The 27311-nt window shown below is 46.1% G+C and overlaps 1 protein-coding gene and 2 pseudogenes across 9 annotated transcripts in view; all 3 read left to right on the plus strand.

Moving 5' to 3' along the window:
• Positions 1-1031: 1031 nt before the first annotated feature.
• On the plus strand, positions 1032-1288 carry LOC122483735 (annotated as a pseudogene).
• Positions 1289-1472: 184 nt separating this feature from the next.
• On the plus strand, positions 1473-2182 carry LOC122483740 (annotated as a pseudogene).
• A 5983-nt stretch (positions 2183-8165) lies between these two features.
• CEP164 (centrosomal protein 164) overlaps positions 8166-27311 on the plus strand; it is a 67961-nt gene continuing 48815 nt past the window's right edge. For 8 of the 9 annotated variants that reach the window (XM_043579437.1, XM_043579439.1, XM_043579441.1 and 5 more), the window contains exons 1-3: positions 8166-8280; positions 13690-13802; positions 18640-18751. In XM_043579437.1, the coding sequence (XP_043435372.1) occupies positions 13721-13802; positions 18640-18751 (194 nt within the window). In that variant the 5' untranslated portion in view covers positions 8166-8280; positions 13690-13720. Of the gene's footprint in view, positions 8281-9811; positions 9951-13689; positions 13803-18639; positions 18752-27311 lie in introns of those variants that run through there. The other variant, XM_043579438.1, reaches the window with a different exon arrangement.

Here is a 27311-nt window from a genome sequence, read left to right on the forward strand (position 1 = left end):
AGTGTAGTCTTCCCATGGCTGGCAGCCCAGCTTCCGGGGTTGGTGAGGGGTCTGGGATGCCCTCTGCCGAGATGGAGTCCACCCTGCAGGACCCTGGCAGGGCGGGCCGGGCCATCTCGAGAGAGCGAGAGCGGCGGCAGACTTCGCAGTCCGTCAGTCCTTCATTCTGCATTTATTGAGCGCCCACTGCATGCCAGACGTTCTTCCAGGCACTGGGGCTACACAGAGAAATAAAATGCACGTGCACCATACAAACTGATGTGGCATTAATGAATAGGGATTTGGGGGGTACCTCTGGGGGCTCTGGGTGACTCAGTGGGAGGAGGTGGGGTTTGATTCACGCTGTAAAGAACGGGTGGGATTTCCACAGGCAGATATTGCGGGGGAAAGAGGAAGGGGGGCAGACGGATATTCTAGGCAGCCAGCTGCATAAACAAGGTCCAAAGGGGAAAGCCCAGGGGCACTTTGTCTCCACTGGAGCCTGCAGTCTGTGGTCTTCTCTCACCTGAATCTTGTTGTGCCTTTGATACTCTACCTGCCCTCACCTCCACCCCAGAGGCTGTGAGTCCCCAAGATCCTCCTCATTTCTGTGCTGTCAGTCAGACTCAGGGTACATGGCCACTGTCAGCTTCCAAGTGTTACCGCTCCAAGGGGTGTCTGTATACTGACTGGTCAGAGCCGAAAACAAAAATCTTCATAGCCCTGATAGATAGCTTCATGGAGAAAAGCTATGTGATTACATCAACATATTATTTAACAAGTGTGGAAAGCTGTTGTTAAAATTCAGTAGTTCTGATAAAAGCGAAGGTGGAACTTCTTAAACACGATGACAGAAAATCGTAGAAAACATGAGAGGGACGGGCTGAAACTCTCCGCGTCAAAGGCAGGTGTAGCAAAGAGAAGGTCCCTATCACTATTCTTCTCCCACATAGTTTTAGATCAGCCTAGCTAATTGAATAAGATGAGAAAATGAAACACATTCTGTAAATATGAGAAAGCAGGCAGGGTGCAGCAGTCCCCGGAGACGCCTGATGGTCTGTTTGATCGAGTGTGCCAGGGACAGCTTACACCTGGGATGGACTGCAGAACAGCAGGTACCCGACTTGGAAGTCCAAGTCGAACGTAGAAGGACAGCCTTCCTCAGCAACCAAGAGTCAGCTGTGTCCAAGGCGATCTCAGCAGCAGCAAGTCCCTGTGATGGTTTTCCAGGGGGAACCAAGACTGGCATTCTTAGCCGAGACACCAAGAGGTGGTTAAACCAGTGCTGGAAAATCCAGGGAGCTGATTTCCAAGTGAAAAGCCAGGCTCCATCTACTGTTTGAAGCTTCCGCCCCAAGCTTGCGTTGTTTGTAAGAGGACCTGCATCACACCTTAATCCGTAGCCTTCCTTTAGGACTTAAGGATCCTGAAACGCTACCACAGACATTGGATTTGGTGGAACAGCAGCCACGACTGAGGGAAAGGGCAGCAAGATGCTGCAGCACATTGACTATGGAATGAGACGTATCCTGCAAGGTGGCCAAATCCTCACTGGCACCTGTAAGGCTTTTGACGAGCATATGAACTTGATCCTCTGTGATTGGGATGAATTCAGGAAGATCAAGCCAAGGAATGTGAGGCAGCCAGACCATGAAGACAAGTGGATTTGGGGTCCAGTTTTGCTCCAGGGGGAGAACTTGGTTTCCATGACTGGGGAAAGACCCGAAGATACTGGCATTGCTCGGGTACCACTTGCTGGGCTTGCAGGAGGCCCTGGGGTTGGCAGGGCAGCGGGCAGAAGAGTGCCAGCTGGTGTTCCAATTCCCCGGGGCTCCCGCTGGATTAGCAGGTGCTGTCTGAGGGGTTGGGGGGCCATCCCAACAGGAAATGGCCCCACAGGGAAGAGGCGCTGTGGCAGCTTCCACAGTTGCTGCTGCTGCCAGCATTGCTGGAGCCTCAACTCCATGCCCACCAAGATGAGGGACCCCACCCACGCGTGTGGGCTGAACACCACCCCCTCCAGGTATTGAGGCTCCTCCTCCTGGTGTGACGCCACCTGTGGGCCCACCGGTTGGGTCTCCCCCCGCTTGAAGGTCGCCAACAGGCATGCCTTGTCCAGGAAGGAGACCCCCCTCTACCAGAAATTAGAGGCCCACCCCCCCCGCCCAGGAATGTATCCGCCAAGATCCTGGGATGCCGTTGACCCTTCTTAAGTCACTTTTCCCCCTGCAGTTCGTCTTGTGAAACCGTGTACAGTGTTTTGGGAGCTTTTGTTCCCTCGTTGCTGCCTTAATATTGGTTAATAAAATCACAGAGCAATTTAAAAACATATAGGAAAGCAAAGGAATCTTTGTTTGCAGATTATATGATATGAACAGGGAATCCTAACCAACAGGGTCATTAGACGCATGTTTGAAAAGAAAAGTCAATTTAGGGGCATCTGGGTGACTCAGTTGGTTAGGTTGAGTGTTTGACTTCAGCTCAAACCATGATCTCCCCGTTTGTGAATTCGAACCCACCTCAGACTCACTGCTGTCAGCGCAGAGCCTGCTTCAGATCCTCTGTCCCCCTCTCCCCCCCCCTCCCCCACTTGCGTGCTATCAAAAATAAACAACTATTAAAAAATAAGTAAATAAAAATCAATTAAAAATCAGGAGATCAATGCATGTGTGGGAATTCCGTATATGATAAAGATGACATTCATCTCAAAAGGAGATAGATCTATTATTCAATAACTGGGGGACAATTGGCTATCCATTTAGAAGGAAAGAAAACTAAATCTCTATCTCATGTAAAAATAAACTTCAGATAGATCAAATGGCTTAACATGAAAAATAAAACTACAGAAAAAAATAGAGGAGTATTTAATAATTTTATGTTAGCAAAGGTCTCTCTAACAAAACTCAGTTTTGTTTTATTTTAATGGGCAGGCTTGGCTACTTAAATTAGTTTTTTTCGTGTTTATTTTTGAAAGAGAGAGAGAGGGAGACAATGAGAACTAGTAGTAGAGGGGAAGAGGGAGAGGGAGACACAGAACCTGAAGCAGGGGCCAGGCTCTGCACTGTCAGTACAGAGCCCAACGTGGGGCTTGAACTCACGAACCACGAGATCATGGCCTGAGCTGAAGTCAGATGCTTCGCTGACGGAACCACCCAGGCGACCCTTGACTGCTTAAAGTTTTAAATCTTCTACAGAGTCAGGGGCCCTGGGTGGCGCAGTCGGTTAAGCGTCCGACTTCAGCCAGGTCACGATCTCGCGGTCCGTGAGTTCGAGCCCTGCGTCGGGCTCTGGGCTGATGGCTCAGAGCCTGGAGCCTGTTTCCGATTCTGCGTCTTCCTCTCTCTCTCTGCCCTTCACCGGTTCATGCTCTGTATTTCTCTGTCCCAAAAATAAATAAATGTTTAAAAAAAAATAAAAAAAAAAATCTTCTGCAGAGTCAGACTTGTAGTATTTCAAGTGTGGTTCTGCCACTTAGAAACTGGGAGACTCCAGGTTACTTACTTATCCTTTCTAGTTGTCAGTTTTCTCATTTGTAAAATGGGGATAGCAGTAGTACATTCCTTGTGATGTAAGATTTATTTACTTATTTATTTAAAAAAAAAATTTTTTTAACGTTTATTTATTTTTGGGACTGAGAGAGACAGAGCATGAACGGGCGAGGGGCAGAGAGAGAGGGAGACGCAGAATCGGAAACTGGCTTCAGGCTCCGAGCCATCAGCCCAGAGCCTGACGCGGGGCTCGAACTCCTGGACCGCGAGATCGTGACCTGGCTGAGGTCGGACGCCTAACCGACTGCGCCACCCAGGCGCCCTTACTTATTTATTTTAAGAGATTTTATTTTTTATTTTTTATTTTTTTATTTTTTATTTTTTTTAAAGGCAGACTGCCACGTGCAGCGCCTCATTTGGATGTGTCTGGAGTCTTGGAAGCTTGACTACCCTACGTTCTCCTACAAATGGACCTTGAGAGCTTGTTTGGAGGTTCTAGCAGGGGAGCACAGCTACTCGTATACCCTTGACCGAAGAACGGTCCTCCTCTATCGGGGAAGGTCGTCCTCTTCGACCGAGCGCGCAGCTTCGGGAGGGACGCACATGGAGCGGTGAGGGAGGAAGGGGACACCCGCCTAGCCAGCCAGATCAGCCGAATCAACCCTGGCGATCAATGGGGTGACAGATGTCGCAGCCAGATCGCCCTCACATCCAAGAGATTTTATTTTTAAGGGCCCCTGGGTGGCTCAGTTGGTTAAGCGTTTGACTTCGGCTCAAGTCATGATCTCACGGTGCGGACAGCTCAGAGCCTGGAGCCTGCTTTGGATTCTGTGTCTCCCTCTCTCTGCCCCTCCCCACTTGTACTCTGTCCGTCTCTCTCTTAAAATGAATAAACATTAAAAAGTAATAAAATATTTTATTTTTAAGTATTCTCCATACCTAACATGGGGCTTGAACTCACACCCCTGGAATCAAGAGTCACTTGCTCTACTGACTGAGCCAGCCAAGGGCCCTTATAGTGTGAGATTTGTTTATTTATTTTTTAAATTTTTTTTAACATTTTTATTTATTTTTGAGACAGAGAGAGACAGGGCATGAACAGGGGAGGGTCAGAGAGAGGGAGACACAGAATCCGAAACAGGCTCCAGGCTCCGAGCTGTCAGCACAGAGCCCGACGCGGGGCTTGAACTCACGGACCGTGAGATCATGACCTGAGCCGAAGTCGGCCGCTCAACCGACTGAGCCATCCAGGCACCCCTATAGTGTGAGATTTCAATGAGATAATTCACATAAAGCACTTAGAATGGCATCTGGTATATTGTATATGCTTAATAAAGCCTAGCTATTAGTGTTATCACTACACCATTTACAAAATTAAAAATAACATTTATAAAGTTAAAACATAAGTTACAGACTAGGAAACAACATTTGTCACATAATAAAGAAACAAAGGCTTAATGTCTATAATATACAAAGAGCTTCTACAAGTCAATAAACCCCCCAGTCAACCTAGTAGAAAAATGAACAAAGAATGTGAATAGATAACTAAGAGAAGAAATTCAATGGCCGGTGAACACGTGGAAAAAAAGTTCAACTTCATTAACAGTGAAAGAATGCAGTCACAGCAATATTTAGATACCATCACCATTTTTTTTTTTTTTTTTGCCTCACATTGGAAATATTTGGTGTTGGTGAAAGTGTTGGTTGGATTAAAATTATTCTATTTTAGAGAGAAATTTGGCAATTTCTATTGAAATGTAAAAAATGTAACCTCTTTGAGCAATGTCACTTCTAGGATCCTATCCAACAAATGTAACTGTATTTCAGCATGTGTCCAACACAAAAACTTTGGAAACAAAAATAAACGGTTATCAGTAGGGGAAGGAGACACTCATTTAATGGACTCCTACTGAACCTTTATAAAGAATGAAGTAACTCATTATGAACTCACCTGGAAAGATGTTAAGTGAAAAAAGCACATTGTAGAATAGCATATACATTATGATCTCATTTATGCAAAAATTAAAAAGTATGCACATGTGCATATATATGTATGCATATACATTTACATCTGCATAAACATTAAAAAGTCTGGAAGGTAGGAACCCAAATGTCAACAGTGGTTTCCTCCGAAGTGTGAAATTCCCTCCTTCATTCAGCTTATTTATTCATTCAGCAAATGTGTATCGAGAACTTACTACCTGTTAAGCACTGTTTTAGGCACTGTGGATACAGCAATGCTAAAATGGACAAAATCCCTGTCCTCATGCACTTTACATTCTATACAGGGAGAATGATGGTAAAGAAATAAAATATACAGTATTACAGATGGTGATATATACTACGGGGGAAGGTAAAGCGGACAAGGGAGAAAGAAGGGAAGTTTGCAGTTTTAAATATGGTGGATTAAGGGGCTCCTGGGTGGCTCAGTTGGTTAAATGTCTGACTCTTGGTTTCTGCTAGGGTCATGACCTTGCAGTTTCTTGAGATGGAGCCCCGTGTTGGGCTCTGTGCTTATAGCTTGAAATCTGCTTGAGATTCTCTCTCTCTCTCTCTCTCTCTCTCTCTCTCTCTCTCTCTCCCCCCCACTCATGCTTTCTCTCTCTCTCAAAATAAATAAATAAACATTTAAAAATAAATATGGTGGATTCAAAGAGTAAAGGGAACATTTCACATCTTTATATACTTAAAAAATGGTAGGATTAACAAATGTTACTTCTTATTATGTGGGTGATTTTCTGTATATTACAAGTAAACAGTATGAAAAGAGAAGAAAAAGTTCTAACTGAAATTTCTGACTTGGGGGTATGGCATAAATTTGGGGCCAATTTAGCTTCATTCCTCCCACATCTTTGAGTGCAGAAGATAACATATGCGTATGAACTTCTCAATCTCTCTTCCTTATTCACTGGGTAAATTACTGGCATATCAATTGGTGTGTCATTTTTGTTATTTCCCCCCAAAGATTTGTTTTCTTAATTATGTTTGCCTAAGGGTATTTTATAAATTGGTTTGCACTTTGAAGAACAAACCTACAGGGAAACCTGATAAAATGCAAATTGTTTATCTGTGCGGGGTAATCCCATTAGTCCCTTGGTGACCCTGATTTTATTAGCTCTCCCCACGAGACAGAAAGGGATTCATGCTAAGGAATAAAAGTTAAGAATTTTGACGGCAATCGAAGCCAACCAGATTGATTACAAGTTCTTGGACACAGAGACCAAGTCTGCCAATAGTTTATTGAATATTGTTTTGTATGAGGTCTGTGGAGGATGAGCTTGTGAACACTTGGAGTCCCATCCCAGTCTGTCCCCCTGACCCCTCAGTGAGACTTTTAAGGAGTGTGAGGAGGAAGGGGGAGCACGGTTGGGTCGTCTGCAGGCAGAATAAAGGAAGTACAGGCAGAGCTGCCGCAGAAAGAGCCGGACTTAAACAAGAGGAATACATTCTGGCTATCTGGTTTGGATCTACAGAGACAACAATCTGAGTTTTGCATTCTGCGATCGGGGGCACTGGTACTCGTTTTGGGAGATGGTAGGAGCCAGATCCACCTCTACAACAGAACCAGTCAGCAGCTGCTCCAGGGGACTCAATGTCTTCAACCCCTAAGTTCACTTTTCAGTCCCCAGTTCCGCAAGGATGTAAAATGGCCCTGAGGTTGAGGACACTTGAGAGAAAAGAAGATTTGCCTTCCACGTAAGCAAAATGAAGCTCTTTGGAATTATATTAGTAGCAACCTTTCTGCCAGACAGAGCTTGTAGAACGAATGGCTCTACATTGCATCACTTGTTTCTTCTTAAGCAGACTCTTTGAAACAGGTATGACAGATGTTATCCTCACCCATGTTGCAAACTGAGCCCTGTGCTCTGGTTGAAAAGACAAACAACGGAAACCAGGGTTCTTAAGTCCTGGTCAGGCGCTCACTGATTTAATCATAGCACGGGAAAGCGTTCTTTTGCAGGGGGTGGGGGTGGGGTGGTCTCCTCTCCCCTTACATTCACGTTTCTTTTGTTTATTAAAGCCTTAATGGGTTACTGATGATCAATGTATTAGTCACCTGCCATTAATCACACTACTTAAAAAATGATGATGGGTTGTGGGGGGAGCACCTGGGTGGCTCAGTCAGTTGAGCATTGACTAGCTCAGGTCATGATCTCACGGTTCATGAATTTGAGCCCCACTGCTCACTGCTGAGCAGTGCAGAGCCTGCTTCTGATCCTCTGTTCCCCTCTCTGCCCCTCCCCCTTTTGCTCTCTCTCTCAAAAAAAAAAAAAAAAAAAAAAGTGATGACAGGGTGGCAGGGTGCCTGGCTGGCTCGGTGGGTGTACCATCCGACTCTCGATCTCAGGGTGGGGAGTTCAAGCCCCACGTGGGCGTGGAGCCTATGTTAAAAAATGATGAGGGATAGATTGCCTTAGTTAATTCACCTTACTATAAATACTGCGAATGCCCCTTTCCTGCCCAGGAAGAAATTCCCCTCACAACCAAATTCAGAGCTCTCTTATGACCCCTTGTGGCCCCTCTATCAACTATCTTGGACTACATCTCCCATCGTGCAACGGGAAACGTGCTGCACTCCTCCGTGACCCGACGGGACCTCTAACCAATCCAGTGTCACAGCCTTTGTTCAGCGACCTATTGGCTCCGTGTAGAGGCGGGACTCTTAGTTGCTAGGTTGGTACTCTTTCCGGAAGTGGTTGTTGGCCGCTGCAGAGCAACACCCCGGCGTCCCTGGAAGCGGGGAGCCGGGGTGGTACTGGGGAAGCTGCGCGGACCCGGGAGCGGTCGTCCAGTGCCTCCCGGGGCGGGGGGGGCAGGTGAGGACCTCCTCGAGGGAGGGGGCAGGGGAAAGAGGGAAGCCGGAGAGTTGGGGCACACTCGTGTGCCCGCGAGCGGGATGAGCATGAGTGTGGGCGGGAACTGGAGGGAGAAGTGAAGAAGGAGCGGCCGGACTAGAGTGCATCCATCCAGAATCTCCCCGAGTGGCGGAAGGGACGCCGGGCTGCGCTGGGGTGCGGCCGAGGGGCGAGCGCGAGTGACAGCGGGCGCCGGGCTACGCCTGTCAGCTGGCCGGGGCGCCCCTTTACTTGTCCTGTCCGTGGTTGGAGTGTGAGGCCCGGCCTCCGAAGCCCGCTCGGATATCTCTCTTCTGGGGAGGCTTCCCCGGTGTCCGAATCCAGGGCTAGCCCGACCTTCTGACGTCTTTGGGTCAGCTGGGGAAGTCAGGAAGTTTTTGGGTTTGTTTTTTTCCTTTCCTTGCATTGATTGAAAAATCTACCTCTTCCACTTGGAACCGCAGCCCTCACTTGGCTTCCACGACTCCTCGCTCCTGGGTCTGCTAACTGAGCTGTCTGTGCAGGCCTCTCCCCTTTCTACTCACCGTAGCCCATCTCTGGGTGATTTCGCCCAGACGTTCATTTAACTAGAGTGGGCTCAAGTCCAGACCTCTTTCCTGAGCTCAGGCCTGCCTACTGACCATCTCCACCTGCATGCCTCCCCCACCGTCCTGGCGCCCCAGATCTGTGCCTCCTCCTTGTATTCCTGTGTCAGTGAAGGACTCCCCTGTTCACTCAGCCAGGTCTGCACCTGGAATTCATTCAGCTGCTATAGGCAGCGGACATTTGATGGGCATTTCCTATATTCTAGGGAGCATGCTAGGTGGGGCTGTTGGGCAAGGCTTGGAAGAGTACAGATAATCAGACCGGCGGAAGTGCCCTGATTTCCCTCCTCCCTGCCCTTCACTTGCTGCAGACTTCAGGTCCTCTAATTCCGCCTCCTAATACCCTGAGCGTCTGGTCCTTCCTTTCCATTCTCACAGCCGCCGGCTTCGTTCATAATTTCTTGCCTGTGCTTTCAGGGAAGCTTCCTAACTGGTCCCTCCGCTTCTATTCTTGCCCTCCTCGAAGTAGTTCCTATGCAGCGGTCAGAGTGTCTTTCTAAACTGCAGATCTGACCATGCCAGTCTGCTTTGTGGAGTCCTGTGATGGCTTCTCACCATGTGCAGGATACAACCTCAGTCCTTCCCGGCCCTTTAGACTGTGCTGCTTGCCTTCCACTGTAGATCGCTCTCCTGCCGCTCCTCCCTTTGCCCCTTGTGTTCTGGTCACGTCAGAGTGGGTAAGAGCTCACGCTTTGGGGTCCCACAGACGCGGGCGCATGCATGTTCTGCGGTGCCTTTAACCTTTGGAAACTTGCCAAGTTCTTTTTTATTTAACCTTGCAGAGCTTCACTTTCCTTATTTGAAAATGGGGAAAATAATTTCCTTTTTTTTATTTTTAAACTTTTTTAAAAAAAAGTTTATTTTGAGAGAGAGAGAGGGAGACAATCTCAAGCAGGCTCTGACCTGCCAGCACGGAGCCCGACGAGGGGCTTGAACTCAGACACCGCGGATCACGACCTGAGCCGAAACGAGTCGGACGCTTAACTGACTGAGCCACCGAGGCGCCCCTGGGAAAACAATTTCTACCTATTTGAGAGGAGGAGGTGAGATGATGTATGTGCAGTATTAGTACAGTTCTTGGAGCGTAGGAAGTGTTCAGTGAATCTAAGCTTTTGTTGCAAAATGAATTCTCTGCACCCACCATATTCTTTCCTGCCTCTTTGCCTTTGTCCAGGCTGTTTCTTCTGCCTTATATTCCCTTATTCCCTCGTCTTGGTGAGCTCCTGCTTATTCTTTAAGAGCCATCTCATTGGTCCTGGACTCTGTGATGCTTTCCCTGATCTTCCAAAGTAACATTTGCAATCCTTACCTTAGTTTCCCGTTGTATTCCCTGTTACTTCCCTTAATGTGCTTAACACATTATATAATCATGTTCGGCTTCTCAGCTGGGGTCAGCTGGAGTTCAGGGCCTTGTGTAATCACGTCTGTAGCCCCTGATAGCACAGTGCCAGCCCATGGTAGGTGTTGAGTAAGTGGTCATTGAATGCCCGAATGGCTTTCACTTATGTTCCCTGGTATTAGATCTGTCCTCTGGAACAATGTAGAATAAGCCTTTCACGTGTGTAAATAGTAATAACAACAGCAACTCACATTTATTGAGATTGTACTGTGTTTTAAGTATTTTACATATACTGGATAATTTAATTCTCCCGTCAATGGCGGTAGACATCATTCTCTCCATTTTACAGATGAGAAAACTGAGGTGCCTTGCCCAGCTGGTAAGTGGCAGAGCTGGGATTCAAAGCCAGTAATGTTCCCAAACCTATGCTCAGTTCCCACTACCTAATCACTTACAGTGTCTTCCACCTTCTCCCCAGTGCCATCTCCAGGAAATCTTTTCTTTCCTTTGCTGAACTTTCTTTATAACTGTTGAGGCAGACTGGAAGCAGTAATTATACAGGGAACCCTAATTGTGCAAATGTGCATGTATGTGTGCTCTGCTAGTGTGCAGGTGTTTTTACTCTTCATTGCATCTCTAGTGCCCAGCCAAAGGTACACTTAGAGGCGTCTGGGTGGCTCAGTCGGTTGAGTGTCAGACTTCGGCTCAGGTCGTGATCTTGTGGTTCGTGAGTTCAAGCCCGACATCAGGCTCGCTGCTGTCAGCACGGAGCCTGCCTCAGATCCTCTGTCCGCCTCTCTCTCTGCACCTCCCCCACCCTCTCTCTCTCTTAAAAATAGATGAACATTTGAAAAAAGGTAAACCTAGGTGCTCAATAAACATTTCTCGAATGAATAAATGATCTCTAGTAGCCACTAAATGCAAATGATTTCTCTTCCCACCACCTCCTCCTTCCTGTGGTTCCTGCCCTTTTGGTCCTGTCCTTACCCACAGAAGATCTTTTTCGGTGGAAGATTTGTGTGAAATTCGAGTGACCCATGATTCTGGGTTTTCCAGATTCTTCCTGACATTTCAATAGAGCTAAGTGGGCATCCTGCCACAGAGAGATTTCACCTGCCGCATGCTTTCCGGAGATGGAGTGTATCTAGGGATGTGAAACATTTCTCGAATGCTCCGAGATGGTTGCTACAGTTTCTCGTGACAGGTCACAGCCTGTTGGACTGAACATCGGCTAGCCCCGGTGTTCAGGCCGCTAGGGATTCCTCCTTCCCCAGAGATTCTTTCCCTTTCTCCTTCCCTCTCCTCCCTAACTTAGAGAATTCAAGATTCCTGTGGCTCAGTAAGCCACATCAGCTGCCCTGGTTCCTGGTGCTTCTCTGCTCTGCTTTTTAAGAGTCGGTGGCCCTGCTTATCTCTGTGTGTGTGGAGGAAACATTATGGGCTCCTAGGGTGTTAGGGGTTCTTAGAGTAGGGCACAGATCCCCACTCGGGTTTACGTACCGTAGAGGAGAATGCTTCTTCCATTAGCCTTTCTTCTTAAGGCATGAAATTGCTGCTTGGAGGTGTCATGGTGGGAATGAGAGGGGGCATAGCCTCACTCCCTTGGCTCCGTCGGACTGACAGAGGGCGCCGTTTCTTGTGAGTCGTAAGGCAAGATACCTTCCTGGCCCATCTGTCAACTCTCAGGGTAGAGGGCCACAGTAACGATCCCTCATATATCCTTTGCTGTTTATCAGGAAACAGCAATCTTGGAACAGATTCAGAGCCACCAGACCTGGCCATGTCCTGAGCACTCATTACAGGACACATCCCAACTTCCTTTAACAAAATTTTTTTTTCAATGTTTATTTATTTTTTTGAGAGATAGACAGAGCCTGAGCAGGGGAGGGGCAGAGAGAGAGGGAGACAGAATCCGAAGCAGGCTCCGGGCTCTGAGCTGTCAGCACAGAGCCCAACACGGAGCTCGAACTCAGGGACCGCGAGATTCATGACCTGAGTGGAAGTCGGCCGCCAACCCAACTGAGCCCCCCAGACACCCTCCCCCCCCAACCTCCTTTTTTGATGACAGGGTCTTTCTGTTCACTTCCCCTGCTGTAAGAGGGCTGTATTTCGCTTGTTGTTCCAGGGGAACAGTGACAGCTTCTGAAGAGGTCAGGCTTGTTTCTCTAGACTCCCGTCAGTCATACCAGCGAGGTGATGCCTTCTCAGGTGGGGGACGCACTCCAGCAGCCACTTTACAGGGCGACCTGCCTCTGCGTCACTGGGAGCCTCAGTGCGGGAGGTGCCAGAACGGGAGAGTTGTGAGCTGGGAGGGAGGAGCAGGGAACGGCATGAGCTTGTCAGTTGAAGAATTTGAATTCGACGCTGTCCCATCCCCGGAGCTAGAAACCTTGGACTCAAGTTGGACTCTTTTCCACCCTGCCTCCCATCCCGCTCCTATTAACCGTACCATCACAGCATCTGCCCCTTCTCCATTCTCTCTGCTTCTGCCCTAGTTTAAGCCCTCATCGTCTTTCACCTGGATGGCAGCCGCCTCCGTGGTTTTCCTGACACCAGTCTTACTTCTCCAGTCCTGACATCCATCCCTGCCAGAGTTCACATCCTGAAAAAAGGCCGCTGTGTGCCACTTTCTCTCGCCAAACCCCTCAGTGGCTCCCCTTTGCCGCAGGGGAGAGTGGAGACTCTCTCACACGGTCTACAAGGCTCTCCGTGACCTGGCTTTCCACGCCAGCCCCTGCCCCGCGTTCTGTATCCCGTACTCCAGAGCACCTTGTCTGCACCCGACATCCCCTCTGCCAGCTTCGCTCTCTCCACCAACGTGACTCTTGTCTGCCTTTGGTACCCAGCTCCGTACAAAGCCTTCCTTCCCCCTTCAGCGGGAATATATTCCTTCTCTCTTAGTACTTCTGGAGCAGGATGGTTATTTTTCCCCTTCTGCCTTCTGCTGTTGAAGTTGTGTGTGCTACTTCCCCTAGATTGTAAGCTCCTTGAGGGCATCATTGGGTGTGAATAGGGATGTGTGTTGAAGGTAGTGTGGCTGCCCTGGGATACGTTGCCATCGGGGGGATGAGGGTGTGCCGCCCTTTTGGTGTCACTAGGGTTTTCTTGCTGGGGGTCCTATACTGTGAGTTGTTTCTCCCCTGGTGGTGGGGGGCGGGATATGAGGTCACACTCTTGAGAGAGAGACCTGGGTTTCCAGCTCTTTTGTGACGCGCTGAGTATTCAGCAAGCGTTTGGGAGATGCGTCTCAGGGAACTTTGCGAGGCGCAGAGTCTATGAGGCCTGAGTTCTGAGCCATTGTTCCACCCTCCGCTATCCCTGGAGTCTGGAAGATATGCTAAGTTGGCTTGCAGGGTCTGGTCTGACCCAGGGGCTCCATGACCGGGCTCCAGTTTTTCTCCTTTTAAGGTGGGTCATTGATTTTCTCTTTGGATGGGGGTCTCCAGGACGTAGGTGTTCGAGCCCGTACCAATCATGGCCGGGAGACCCATCCGCATAGGAGACCAGCTGGTTCTGGAGGAAGATTATGATGAGACCTACATCCCCAGTGAGCAAGGTAAGAGGCCTGGGGTGTACTATAATAGTTCTTTGAGGGCAGGAATGGTCTCTGATTTAATTTTGTTCTAATACAAATCTGGTACATGTACAGGGCTGCTTGGTATATTTGGTTGGATCAGGGGTTGGGAAACTAACTCATGGGCTTCCCCTGGCCTGTTGCCTTCTTGTAAATAAGGTTTGATTGGAAAATAGCCATGCTTATTTGCTTATGTATTGTCTGTGGCTGCTTTCGTGGTACACGGGCAGTGCTGAGTAGTTGTGAGAGAAACCGTATCACCCGCAAAGCCTAAAATATTTACTGTCTGGCCCTTTACAGAGAAAGTTTGCTGGCCTTGGGTTAGATCAATGATTATTTTTAAATGTTTATCTATGTTGAGAGAGAGAGAGAGAGAGCGAGAGCGCGTGTGTGTGCATGCGGGAGGGGCAGAGAGAGGGAGAGAGAGAATTCCAAGCAGGCTCCTCACTGTCAGGGCAGAGCCGGACATGGGGCTTAATCCCACGAACTGTGAGATCGTGACCTGAGCTGAAATCAAGAGACAGATGCTTAACTGACTGAGCCACCCAGGCACCCCGATGATTAACTTTAAATGAAAATATAGCGGCTTCAGGCTGGCTCAGTTGGTGGAGCGTGTGACTCTTGATCTCAGGGTTGTAAGTTCGAGCTCCATGTTAGGTATAGAGATGACTCAGAAATAAAATCTTAAAAAAAGGTCCATCTTTAAAAAAATATACACGAAAATATATTAGAAGATACCATGAAATACATTGTGTCCTGAGGCCAGGGGTAACCCAGTTTCTTAAGAAAAAATACCTAAAGCAATGTTTTTTTAATTTCATTTTTATTTTTTTTTCCTTTATTTTTTTCTCTCTTTTTCTCTTTTTTTTTTAATTTTTTTTTCAACGTTTTTTATTTATTTTTGGGACAGAGAGAGACAGAGCATGAACGGGGGAGGGGCAGAGAGAGAGGGAGACACAGAATCGGAAACAGGCTCCAGGCTCCGAGCCATCAGCCCAGAGCCCGACGCGGGGCTCGAACTCCCGGACCGCGAGATCGTGACCTGGCTGAAGTCGGATGCTTAACCGACTGCGCCACCCAGGCGCCCCAGCAATGATTTTTTTAAACAACAACAATAACTTTATTAACAATAATAACAGAATTTATTGAGTGCTCCTACGTGCCAGTCTCTGTGCTAAGAACTTCACCTGTATTTCCTTTTCAACCCTCATAGCAACTCCATGAGTTAGGTACTATTATCATTCCCATTCTACAGATGAGGAAACTGAGGCACAGAAAGGTTAAATCATTTCCCTCCAGTCACAGGTGTACTGAGTGGCACAGCTGGGACCCACACCTAGGTATCCTGACAAAAGGGCCTGCACTTTGAAGCTCTGTGCTGTGTTGAGGGGTGAAGATTCCTCTGAGATTGTCATGTGTCAGGGACCTGGGCACATAATTCAGGAGGTTTGCAGGCCTGTTAGAGAGAGGGAAGGAATCTTGCACTCCCAGAGCCCCCGCACTTTGCATAAAGCATAGGATTTTTATTTGTTTGCTGTATGAAAATTCAAATTTTTTACGTTAAATGTATCAGTCCGTTCTCACATGGCCTCGTAATGTTGTATCATAGTTAGAAAAGCCTTCCTTCGCCACTGCACGGATAAATACTTCTCTCATGTTTTCCTCTGGGTTTGTCCCCACACCATGCACGGTTCGCCCATCTTTCCCCCAGTGAGTAGGTGCCAGCGTGTGTATTTTGCCTACTTATCTTCCATAGGACTGTCCGTTCACACGCCAGCACCATACTCTTAATTACTGAGGCTCGGTAATAAATTCTCTTTTTCAGGAGGGCTGATATGCCCTCGTGGCTTTCCCCACACCTCCTACCCAAGTTTTCGTGCTTATCCTGTCTTACCTCCCTGGGAACTTGCGAATCACCTTGTCTGGTTCTGGGGAGGGCTCTGTGTGGGAGAACGGTTGGCATTTTGGAGAAAATTGTGTTCAGTTTATGAAAGAACCTAGGGAGGATTGGCATCTTTATGAAGTCTCCCCCTGCCCAAGAACATGGTATTCCTTCCCATTTGTGTTTTGTTTGTGTTTTTCAGGAGTGACTTAAAGTTTTCTTCACACAGGTTTTTACACATTTCTTGCTCAGTGTATTTCTTAAGTATTTTTTTTGTTTGCTCTTGTGAGTGGGGACCTAATGATCTAAGGATGTTTAGAAAAACTCTCTTCTGCTCCGTTCAGGGTTAGACGGTCTAAGCTCAAGCCACCATCTCTCTCCTGAGACTGTCAGTAGCTTCCTATTAGCCTCCCTGTGTACACCCTTGCCCTTCGCAGGGGTGCTCCATCTCGCACCGGAGAGTTCTTCGTACAGCGTAAAGCAGATTACATCAGGACTCTGCTTTTAGTAGTATTCGTTATACTCAGCATAACACTCTTAATGGGGTGTGCAGGGCTCTGCGTGACTCTGCCCTGTCACCTGGCCAGGTTCACGTGGTGCCACTCTCCCTTCCTCGCTGCCAGTCCCATGGCGTTTCTGACAGTCCCCAGATGGGCCAAGCTGCTGCTTGCCACAGGCCCTTTGCACCTGCTTTTCTGCCTCAGTGCTCTTTCCTCAGTGCTCTGCGTGTCCAGCTCCCTTGTCTCCTACAGGTTTCAGTTGTGTTCCGTTCTGAGAGGTTTCCCTTGACCCTTTCTAAAGGAGTGCCCCCTTCACCTTGAGGTTCTCTCTCTCATATGTCATTTACTTCCTTTATTGCCTTTATCAGAAGCTTTCATTTTTTGTATATTTATCTGTTTAGTTCTTTTTTTTTTTTTTTTTGAGACAGAGCGAGCAAGAGAGTATGGGGGAGAGGGAGAGAGGGAATCTCAAGCAGGCTCCATGCCCAGCACAGAGCCTGATGCAGGGCTTGATCTCACCACCTTGAGATCATGACATGAGCCAAAATCAAGAGTCAGACGCTTAACCGTTTACAGGTGCCCTGTTTACTTCTTTACTGGTTGTTCTACTAGAAGAGACCATTTCTCTTACTCACGGCACATAGGAAGCACTCGAGAACTATTTGTGAAATCAGTGAATAAGTCTCTGGCTAGCCAAATTTCAGCTGGTCCTTTGAAAAAGTGCGTTTTCTTTTCTAGTCCCCAGGTATGCCAGCCTCCACATTCTCTATTGAGAGAACCCATACTGGTTTTGCCTTTCTGGCCAGGGGTATTATCAGCTGGAGCATTGATGCCCCTGGGGTATTTATTTCATTATTCCTGGTGGCTCTGGTGACCTATTCTAGCAGTTAGCTCATCTGCCTTTTCCCCTGTAGGTGAGGTTGCTCTTAGCTCAGTATGTGTCTCTCCCCTGTTCCTCCAGATCTCTGGCGAAAGAGCTTTCTATGCTTGGTTCCCAGAGAGTATTAGAGTCCATAGGACATCACAGAAGTGGAAAAGAAACAAATCCCTTCATGGAGTAGAGTCTTCAGAGAGTGGAGAACAAGGCTGATCGAGTATCATCTCACTTTCTCAGCTCAGCTCTCCCCTCGCCTCGGGCTCTTTCCCTCTGCTCCCGGGGCGCACAGTGCACATCTCCGTTAAAAGCACATATCCCTCGGTTTGTACTCTGTTCATGTGTTGGTAAGGTCCCCGAGGGGCTTAGTCTTCTCTGGCTGTTCAGTCCATGCTTGTTGACTGAGTGACGGGCACTTTTGCACCAGGGTTTTGGAGCTTGTGTCCCGGTAAGGCTGCCCTCATTCAGGATGCTTCTGGCTGCGGCCGTGGGGGGTCTTCCTGAGGCCCCTTGACCTTGGTCTTATTGTTTTGCCTTTGTCATACTCCGCTTCGCATTACGTTCTTGGAGTATGGCAACAGCATGCCTGGATTCGGGTGTGTCATTTGTAATTTAAGAAGACAGAATTATTTATGTTTATTATTTATATTTAGAGACATAACACCTGCTCACTTAAGGAAACTTGGAAAGTAAAGGTGAAGGAGAAAAAAGTTGTCTAGGAAAAAAACCTGTTTTTCTTTTATTCTCACACTCAAAATGCTGGCACCAGGTGTGTGTGTGTGTGTGTGTGTGTGTGTGTTTCTGACACTAGCTGTGTGTCCTACAATTCAACTTCACTTCCTGGAGAGAGCATCAGATCCCACAGGTTAGGGGCTCGGTCGTAGTCTGAAGACTGTCCCCAACTTCAGACATCAGTTGCAAGTCCCAGGTTGTCCCTGGTACTTCTGACCAACGATCTATCCACCAGAGTCCCCTGCCCCACTCCTTGGGTTTGATAATTTGCCAGGACAGGTCCCAGAACTCAGGGAAACACTTAAGTTGAGCAGTTTATCATACAGTAAAGGATACGATAAGGGATAGAGCTGAAGAGCGAGATGAAGACATACGTAGGGTGAGGTCACGTGGATGTATTCACCAACCTAGAAGCTCTCTCAGCCCCGTAGTCTAGGGATTTTTATAGAGCCTTTTTCACCAAGTCATGATTGATCGTTAACTCACTTTTCCAGCCCCTCTCCCCTCTCCAGAGAATCGGGGTGAAACTGCAAATTCCAAGCTTCTAATCACGGCTCGGCTCATGTTTTCTGGTGACCAGCCCCCATCCAGGAGCCCACCCAGAGTCACCTGATTGGAAGAAAAGAGGCTTCTGTGACTCAGGAAATTCCGAGGGTTTTAGGAGCTCTGTGTCCGCACCTCGGGTCAAAGACCAAATAGTAACAGGAACTGGGGGCGGAGACCGACACTTGTATTTCTTATTATGTCACAAGGTTGACTGTGATTCTTTTTCTCTTTTCCATCCACGTCCCCCACTTTGTTACTTTCTCATCATCCCGCCTCTTCCTGCAGAAATTCTTGAATTTGCCAGAGAGATTGGTATTGATCCCGTCAAGGAGCCGGAACTGATGTGGCTGGCGCGGGAGGGCATTGTGGCCCCACTGCCCGTGGAGTGGAAGCCCTGGTAAGTCAGCACGGATGTAGCCCGCGCCTGGCACTGGAGGTCAGCTTTAATTTGCCACCTTTGTTATTTAAAAAATATTTTTTTTAATGTTTATTTTTGAGAGGGAGACACAGAGCCCAAGCAGGGGAGGGGCAGAGAGAGACGGAGACACAGAATCCGAAGCAGGCTCCAGGCTCCGAGCTGTCAGCACAGAGCCCGATGTGGGGCTTGAACTCACGAGCCATGAGATCATGACCTGAGCCAAAGTCGGATCCTTAACCAACTGAGCCACCCAGGCACCCTGATTTGTCCTGCGCAGAGTTGGGGACAGCTATGGGCCATTCCTCTGCTGTGCTGCCTGACATTTTGGGCCTGAGCCCAGGCCAACTTGACGGTCCCTGTGAGGGGTTCAGCACCAATATCCAGGGTCCTGGGAGCTGCTGCCTCGTGTCAGGTCCTGCAGCACCAGCCTCTGCTTTGGGCCTGGTGGGGAAGTGTCACTGTTGCCCTTTGCCGACTGATACCGAGAGTGACGATATTGAAACCCCTCAGTGGGTCCAAAATGGATGCTGGTGCTAAAGAGGTTTGTGGTGAGGCTACACAGACTGGCAGAAGGTTTCGTCCCTCTTGGCAACCCATCCTGAATTTGAGTCCCGTGCTCACGAATAGGTTCCCGTCTGTGGATTCGGTCACCTGTGCTGTTTCGCTTTGAGCTCTCTGCACGTACGGAGCCGACTGGCTCGGGTTGTCTCAGTGAAACAGAGGCTGATGGGGAGGAGGCTGACGGGGTCTCGGCATCCTCTCCCACCTTAGGGGGCGGGGGTGCGTGTTCGCTGTTGTGCACACTGGCTCCAGCTCGGCTCCCTAAAGTGAGTGCCAGAAGTTTACTTCCCGCTCTGGCGCGAAGTCCCCAGTTAGTCCCCACGGTCTCCAGAGTCCTCCCTTTTGCTGCTGTTGTACAGTTCTGCACGCAAGGTATAATATTCCGTTCTTACCCACGCCATTTAATGCGTTGGCCATGCTTCAAAATGACCGCAAGCGTGTCCTCACTCGTCCATGCTGAAGAATCGTAAGTTATCCTTTCAGCTTCTCACATGGCGGGCTCCCCACTCTCCTGATCTCTGTAGCAGCGTTTTCCTTGGATCTCCTCCAGTTTCGTGACACCTCTCGTAATAAATCTGTCCGCGCTCTACACTCTTCCAGGTGCTGAGCACTCGTGGTTGTGTTTGTAGGGTAAGTTTGTAGGATAGCGGTTTCTGTTCTGTTTCTCATATCCACCCCGATGCCCACATTTGCCTTATCTAATCATCTCTATCTTCTTTGCCTTCGTTTTTAAGTTTGTATATACGTGTGCTGTTTGCTTTTGGATACATTTTCTCATTAGAAACCACATGAGAGGGGCGCCTGGGTGGCCCAGTCTGTTAAGCATCCGACTTTGGCTCAGGTCATGATCTCACGGTTCATGAGTTCAAGCCCCGCCTTGGGCTCTGCGCTCAGAGCCTGGAGCCTGGAGCCTGTTTCGGATTCTGTGTCTCCTTCCCTCTCTGCCCCTCCCCCACTCACGCTCTGTCTCTCTCTCTCTCTCTCTCTTGAAAATTAAACATTAAAAAATGAAGTTCTTATTAAAAAAAAACACATGAGAAATAGAATCAGTATAGTAACCTCTTAATGTACACATACTCAATAAATAAATGGCTTCAGTGTTTGTAAAAAATAAGATGGTGAGTGGAAGGTGGGAAACTGTCACTGGTTATTGAGCCAGCCATGTGCCAGGGTCACACCTGCCACCTTCATGTACCTGCTAGGGGTGGTCAGCACTTCTTTTCCAAATTGACTATTAGGTCTATGGACAGGTTATTTCTGGATTCTCTGCTCTCTTCCATTGATCTGTTGGTCTGTTTTAATACCAATACTGCACATATTGTCTTGATAACTGTAGCTTTATTATAGACGTTGAAATCACGTAGGGTAAATCCTCCCACTTTGTTGTCCATTCGCAAAGTAGTATTGTAGGTCCTCTGCACTTCCATATGAATTTTAGAATCAGCTTGTCATTTTCTACAAAAAAAAAAAAATCCTGCGGAGATTTTGATGGGAATTGCACCAAATCTAGAAATCACTTTAGGAAGAATTGACCTCTAGAACTTTATGGAGTCTTCCAACCCCTGAGCGAGGGTCTGTCTCCATTTATTTGGGTGGTTCTTTGGGTGGTTTTTTTCTCTAAGAAACGTTTTGTAGTTTTTAGGGTACGTGCATTACCCATATTTTGTTAGATTTACTAAGTGGTCTATTTTAAATCGTATATGTAAAAATTTCCTATTGCTTGTTGCCTTTTATATAGAAATAAAATTCGTTTTTGTATATTGATCTCATAGCTGGCAACCTTGCTAAACTCATTTCCGTCAGTTCTAATAGTTTTGTAGATTCCATAGGATTTCCTACATGCATGATCACATCTTCTGTGAAAAAGACATTTTTACTTCTTCCTTTCCAATCTGAATACCTTTTATTTTTATGTCTTTCCTTACTGCACTGACTAGACCCTCTAACAATAAAAGTGGTGACAGTGGACATTTTTGCTTTTCTCCTCATCTTAAGGAATTGAGTATGATGGGAGCTGTAGGTTTTTGTAAATGCCTTTTGTCAGGATGAGGAAGTTCCCTTCTATTCCTGGCTTGCTGAGGGTCTAAATCAGAAAGGATATTGGATTTTGCCAAATGTTTTTCTGTACCTATTAATAGGATCATGTGATGTTTTTTCTATTTCGGTCTTACTAGGGTCAGTTGTATTGATCGATTTTCAAATGGTAATCTGACCTTACATTCCTCGGATAGAGTCCACTTGGTCATGATTATATACTATCGGATTTGATTTTGTAAAATTGTGTTAAGTATCTTTGTTCTAAAAAAATAGTTTGAAGGGGATGAGGTAGATAGAGTTTGGGTATCTTATTATTCCTGATTTCCAATTTTATTTATTCATTCTATTTTGTGTTACAAGTTGAGACCTCGTTTCTGGCTCAGTAAGTGATCCTGTTTATGTAAATGTTCTAGGGATGCTCGATAAGAATGTAGTGTCTCATTTTTGGATATAGGGTTCTGTAAATGTCCTTTGTATCAATGTGTTTTCATATATAGATGTGTTTATGTCTTCTGTGTCCCGGTCCCTTTTGTCTGGTCTAACTCTGAATAACAGTTTAGTTGAGTACAGAATTGTATGTTGAGTACGAACAGCCCTTGGACAATATTATGCACCCTTATCTTCTGACTTCTGGTTTTGCTAAAAAGACATGTTTTCTTGGTCTCATCAGTTATTTCTTTGTGGGTTGTAAAATCCCCCCCTCTCCCCCCTCCCCAAACTGGATGTTTTTATAATTTTGTTTTTATCTTTGGTGTTTTGTAATTTCACTGCTGTGCCACGTTTGGATTTATTTTTGTTTCCCCCTTTCCGTCCCTAATTTAATGATTCTACCGATTCCTACAAGTTCTGCTCTTTTCAATATGTCTGTTTTCTTTTCTTTTCTTTTTTTTTTTTTTTTTTAGAGTTCTGTTCTTTCATTATGGATTCTACTCTTTTTGTCCCTACAGTAATTTTAGATGTAGTTAATTTTAGTCTTCTTTTGATTATTGTACTATGCCAGGTTTCCTTGCGTGCCAATGTTTCTCTTTACTGGCACTGATTTCCTTTCGCAGTGAACTGTCTCCCCATGGGGTTTAATTATTTATTGTGAGTTTTGTGAATCTATCTTCTGTAGAGTTATTTTCTGTGTCTCATTCCTGGGTTGTTGAGTGACTTTATGATAGCTTGTGCCACGGATTTTTCAGTGGGTTTAGTACTAAATTTTTACATTAATTTTCTGACTTGGGATTTCCTTACCACAGTTTGGATTCTATGTCTACATGTATCTTGGAGTTTTAATTTTTTGTGAAAGTTGATTTCGCCTGCCTAGACCTGGATTGCTTCTTTGCCCGCTAGGTTCTTCTATTCATGGAGCCAGCAGCCTTAAGGGCCCAGTGATACGCAAGGGTCTTGCCCCTAGTTTCCCAATTCATGAAGGTCTAAGGCCGTATTTTGTGCCTTTCAACCGGCATTAAAACTCGGGTTTTGGGGAGCCTGGGTGGCTCAGTCGGTTGAGTATCGGACTCTTGATTTCAGCTCAGATCATGATCCCAGGTTCATGGGATCGAGCCCCGTGTCAGGCTCTGTGCTGAGTGTGGAGCCTGCTTAAGATTCTCTCTGTCTCTCTGTTTCTGTCTGCCTGTCTCTCTCTCAAAACAAAACAAAACAAACAAACAAAAAAAATAAATAAATAAACAGCTTCTGAGGGTCTCTGTCCAGGTCAGACACCAGCCTTGACCTATCAGTTCACATACTTGTTATTCAGATTTCACATTTTCTTTCTGTTTCTGGCATCTGAGAATTTGGCACTAGGTGAGGCGAAGTCAGATGTCTTCTTCAGTTTGGGTAAACATGTTGCCTGAGGTTTCGTATGTGTGTCTTTATTTATTTTTTAATGTTTATTTATTTATTTTGAGAGAGAAAGAGGGAGGGGCAGAGAAAGAGGGGGAGAGAATCCCAGCAGGCTACACGCTGTCAGCAGAGCCTGATGTGGGTCCCAAACCCATGAACCGTCAGATCATGACATGAGCCAAAATCAAGAATCTGATGCTCATGTGGATGGAACTGGAGGGTATTATGCTGAGTGAAACAAGTCAGTCCGAGAAAGACAGATATCATGTTTTCACTCATATGTGGAACTTGAGAAACTTAACAGAAGACCATGGGGGAAGGGAAGGGGAAAATAGTTGCAAACAGGGAGGCAAGACGTAAGAGACTCTTAAATACAGAGAACAAACTGAGGGTTGATGGGGGGCTCTGGGGAAGAGGGGGAAATGGGTGATGGGCATTGACGAGGGCACTTGTTGGGGTGAGCACTGGGTGTTGTATGTAAGTGATGCATCACGGGAATCTACCCCCAAAACCAAGAGCACACTGTATACATTGTATGTTAGCCAACTTGACGATAAGTTATATTAAAAAAAAAAAATCTGATGCTCAACTGACTAAGCTACCCAGGCACCCCTGTATGTGTGTCTTTAGAAAAAATTTCTAGGATTTGCAGTGGTGTGTTAAAAGATGTACAGAATTTAAATATTGTTAATCATACATTACCTTCCTTTATAGTTTAATAATTCCTCCAATAATGATACATATCGTTGTTCATTTAATAATATTATCAATTAGGGGTGCCTGGATGGCTCATTTGGTTAGGCATCTGACTCGATCTCAACTTAGGTCTTGATCTCAAGGTTGTGAGTTTAAGCCCTGCGTTGGGTTTGAAGCCTTTTTAAAAAAATTATCAATTAAAAAATTGTCGATTCCTCCAAAATGATGAGTACAAAAAAACTGTTGATCCAAGGACAGGAAATTATGCCTGATCATTTAAATTTGCATTTCTCAAATCATTCATAGAGTTGAGCTGGCCATCGGTTGGCCATTTGCTTATTTATATTCTTTGCCGTTTTGTCTGTTGGGTTGCTTATTATTATTTTTGTTGAGAAGGTAAAAGTGATTTTTCTGTGGGTTTTATTTTCATTTAAGCATTAAAAAAATTTTTTTTAAAGTTTATTTGTTTTTGAAAGACAGAGACAGAGCACAAGCAGGGGTGGGACAGGGTGGGGGGGGCGGGGAACACAGAATCTGAAGCAGGCTCCAGGCTCTGAGCTCACACAGAGCCCGACGCAGGGCTCAAACTCACGAACTGCGAGATCATGACCTGAGCCGAAGTCGGATTCTAAACCGACTGAGCCACCCAGGTGCCCCAAAGCATTTTTTAAAAATTTACATCCAAGTTAGTTAGCATATGGTGCAACAATGATTTCAGGGGTAGATTCCTTAATGCCCCTTCCCCATTTAGCCCGTCCCCCCTCCCACAACCCCTTCAGTAACCCTCTGTTCTCCATATTTAAGAGTCTCTTATGTTTTGTATTTATATTATTTTTGCTTCCCGTCCCTTGTGTTCATCTATTCTGTGTTTTAAAGTCCTCATATGAGTGAAGTCACATGATATTTGTCTTTCTCTGACTAATTTCGCTTAGCATAATACCCTCTAGTTCCATCCACGTAATTGCAAATGGCAAGATTTCGTTCTTTTTGATTGCCAAGTAATACTCCATTGTATATATGTACCACATCTTCTTTATCCATTCATCCATCGGTGGACATTTGGCTATTTCCGTTCTTTGCATACTTTGGCTGTTATTGATGGTGCTGCTATAAACATGGGGGTGCATTTGTCCCTTCGAAACAGCACACCTGTATCCCGTGGATAAATGCCTCGTAGTGCAATTGCTGGGTCGTAGGGTAGTTCTATTTTTAATTTTTTGAGGAACCTCCATACTGTTTTCCAGAGTGGCTGCACCAGCTTGCATTCCCACCAGCAGTGCAAAAGGGATCCTCTTTGTCCACATCCTCACCCACATCTGTTGTTGCCTGAGTTGTTCATGTTAGCCATTCTGACAGGTGTGAGGTGGTATCTCATTGTGGTTTTGACTTGTCTTTCCCTGAGGATGAGTGATGTGGAGCATTTTTTCCTGTGTCGGTTGGCCATCTGGATGTCTTCTTTGGAGAAGTGTCTATTCATGTCTTTTGCCCATTTCTTCCCTGGATTATTTGGTTTTTTTGGGGTGTTGAGTTTGATAAGTTCTTTATAGATTTTGGATACTAGCCCTTTATCTGATATGTCATTTGCAAATATCTTCTCCCATTCCGTCCGTTGTCTTTTAGTTTTGCTGATTGTTTCCTTGCTGTGCAGAAGCTTTTTATTTTGGTGAGGTCCCAATACATTTTTGCTTTTGTTTCCCTTGCCTCTGGAGACGTGTTGAGTAAGAAGTTGCTGCGGCCAGGATCCAAGAGGTTTTTGCCTGCTTTCTCTTCGAGGATTTTGACGGCTTTCTGTCTTACATTGAGGTCTTTCATCCATTTTCAGTTTATTTTTGTGTATGGTGTAAGAAAGTGGTCCGGGTTCATTTCTCTGCATGTCGCTGTCCAGTTTTCCCAGCACCACTTGCTGAAGAGGCTGTCTTTATTCCATTGGATATTCTTTCCTGCTTTGTCAAAGATGAGTTGGTCATACATTTGTGGGTCCCTTTCTGGGTTCTCTCTTCTGTTCCATTGACTTGAGTGTCTGTTCTTGTGCCAGATTTTTCTGTGTATTAATCTTATGCTACTGTTTCTACTATTTTCTCCCCACCTCCTGTCTTTTAATTTTCTTTGCGCTTTCTTTTTTCACACTGAAATTATACATTTTTTTGTACTTTTTTTTCCAGGTGAAACATACATAATGTAAAATGTACTGTTTCAGCCAGTTTTAGATATACAGCTCAGTGGCGTGAAGTACATTCACAGTGTTGTGCAAGCATCACCACCACCCATGTCCAGAACTTTTTCATCTTCCCAAACAGAAAGTCTGTTTCCATTCTGCCCTTCCCCCCCAGCTCCTGGTAACATCGAATCTACTTTCCATCTCTGTTAATTAACCTATTCAAGGTCAAATCAGTGGGCCCACGATATTCAGCCTTTTGTGTGTGGCTTATTTTACTTGATATAATGTCTGCAAGTTTCATTCATGTTGTAGCAGGTGTCAGTAGTTCATTCGTTGCCAAGACTGAATACAGTTCTAGTGTGTGTATGTACTACCTTTTGTTTATTCATTCATTTGTCAATGGACATTTGGGCTGTTTGCACCCTTTGACTTTTATGAGTAATGCTCCTGTGAACATGGGTGGACAAATCATCTGCTTGAATCCCTGCTTTCCTTTTTGGTATATATCCAGCGGTGGAATTGCTCTGCTATATGGTCTCTCTGTTTTTAATTTTTAGGAAACTAGTGTTTCTCACAGCGGCCACACCCTTTTCCATCCCCACCGACAGTGCTCGAGATGTCCAATTTCCCCACATCCTCCCCAGCACTTGTTATTTCTGCTTGTTTGGTAATAGCCGTGCTAGTGGGTGGGAAGTGATATCTCCCTGTGGTTGTGAATTTCACTTGCCCCGATGTTTAGTGATACTGAGCATCTTCTCATGCACTTATCTGTCATTTATTATCTTTCTGTCTTTCATCCCTAATATTTTTCCTGCTTACTTCTACATGTTTTCTTTTTTATTAGAATTGAGATTGAGCTTGAACTCACGACCCCAAGATCAAGAGTTGCATGTTCCACTGACTGAGCCAACCAGGTGCCGCCAGACTTGAGTCTTTCTATTGAGGAACATGGGCTGTCTCTCCAACAGCTTTTTCTTTTTTTCTTTTTCCTGACTTTTCAGTGAAGCTTTATAAAGATTTTGTACACGTTGGATTTATTCCTGGGTATCGTGTTTTTTGTATTGCTATGGTGAATTTTGTTTGTTTGTTTTCTGTAGCTGTCCCAATGAATTTTTGATAATGGTGGCTGGAATGCATGGCTTATTTTGGACTTGTCCATGTTGAAACACAGGTTCATGAAATGCACCTTTACATTAGTTTCTTTTGTTGATCTCCACTGGCTTGGATCGTTATTTCTTAGGAGATCGGAGTCTTGTG

This window comes from Prionailurus bengalensis, chromosome D1, assembly GCF_016509475.1.
Source record: "Prionailurus bengalensis isolate Pbe53 chromosome D1, Fcat_Pben_1.1_paternal_pri, whole genome shotgun sequence".
Taxonomy (NCBI): Eukaryota; Metazoa; Chordata; class Mammalia; order Carnivora; family Felidae; genus Prionailurus; species Prionailurus bengalensis.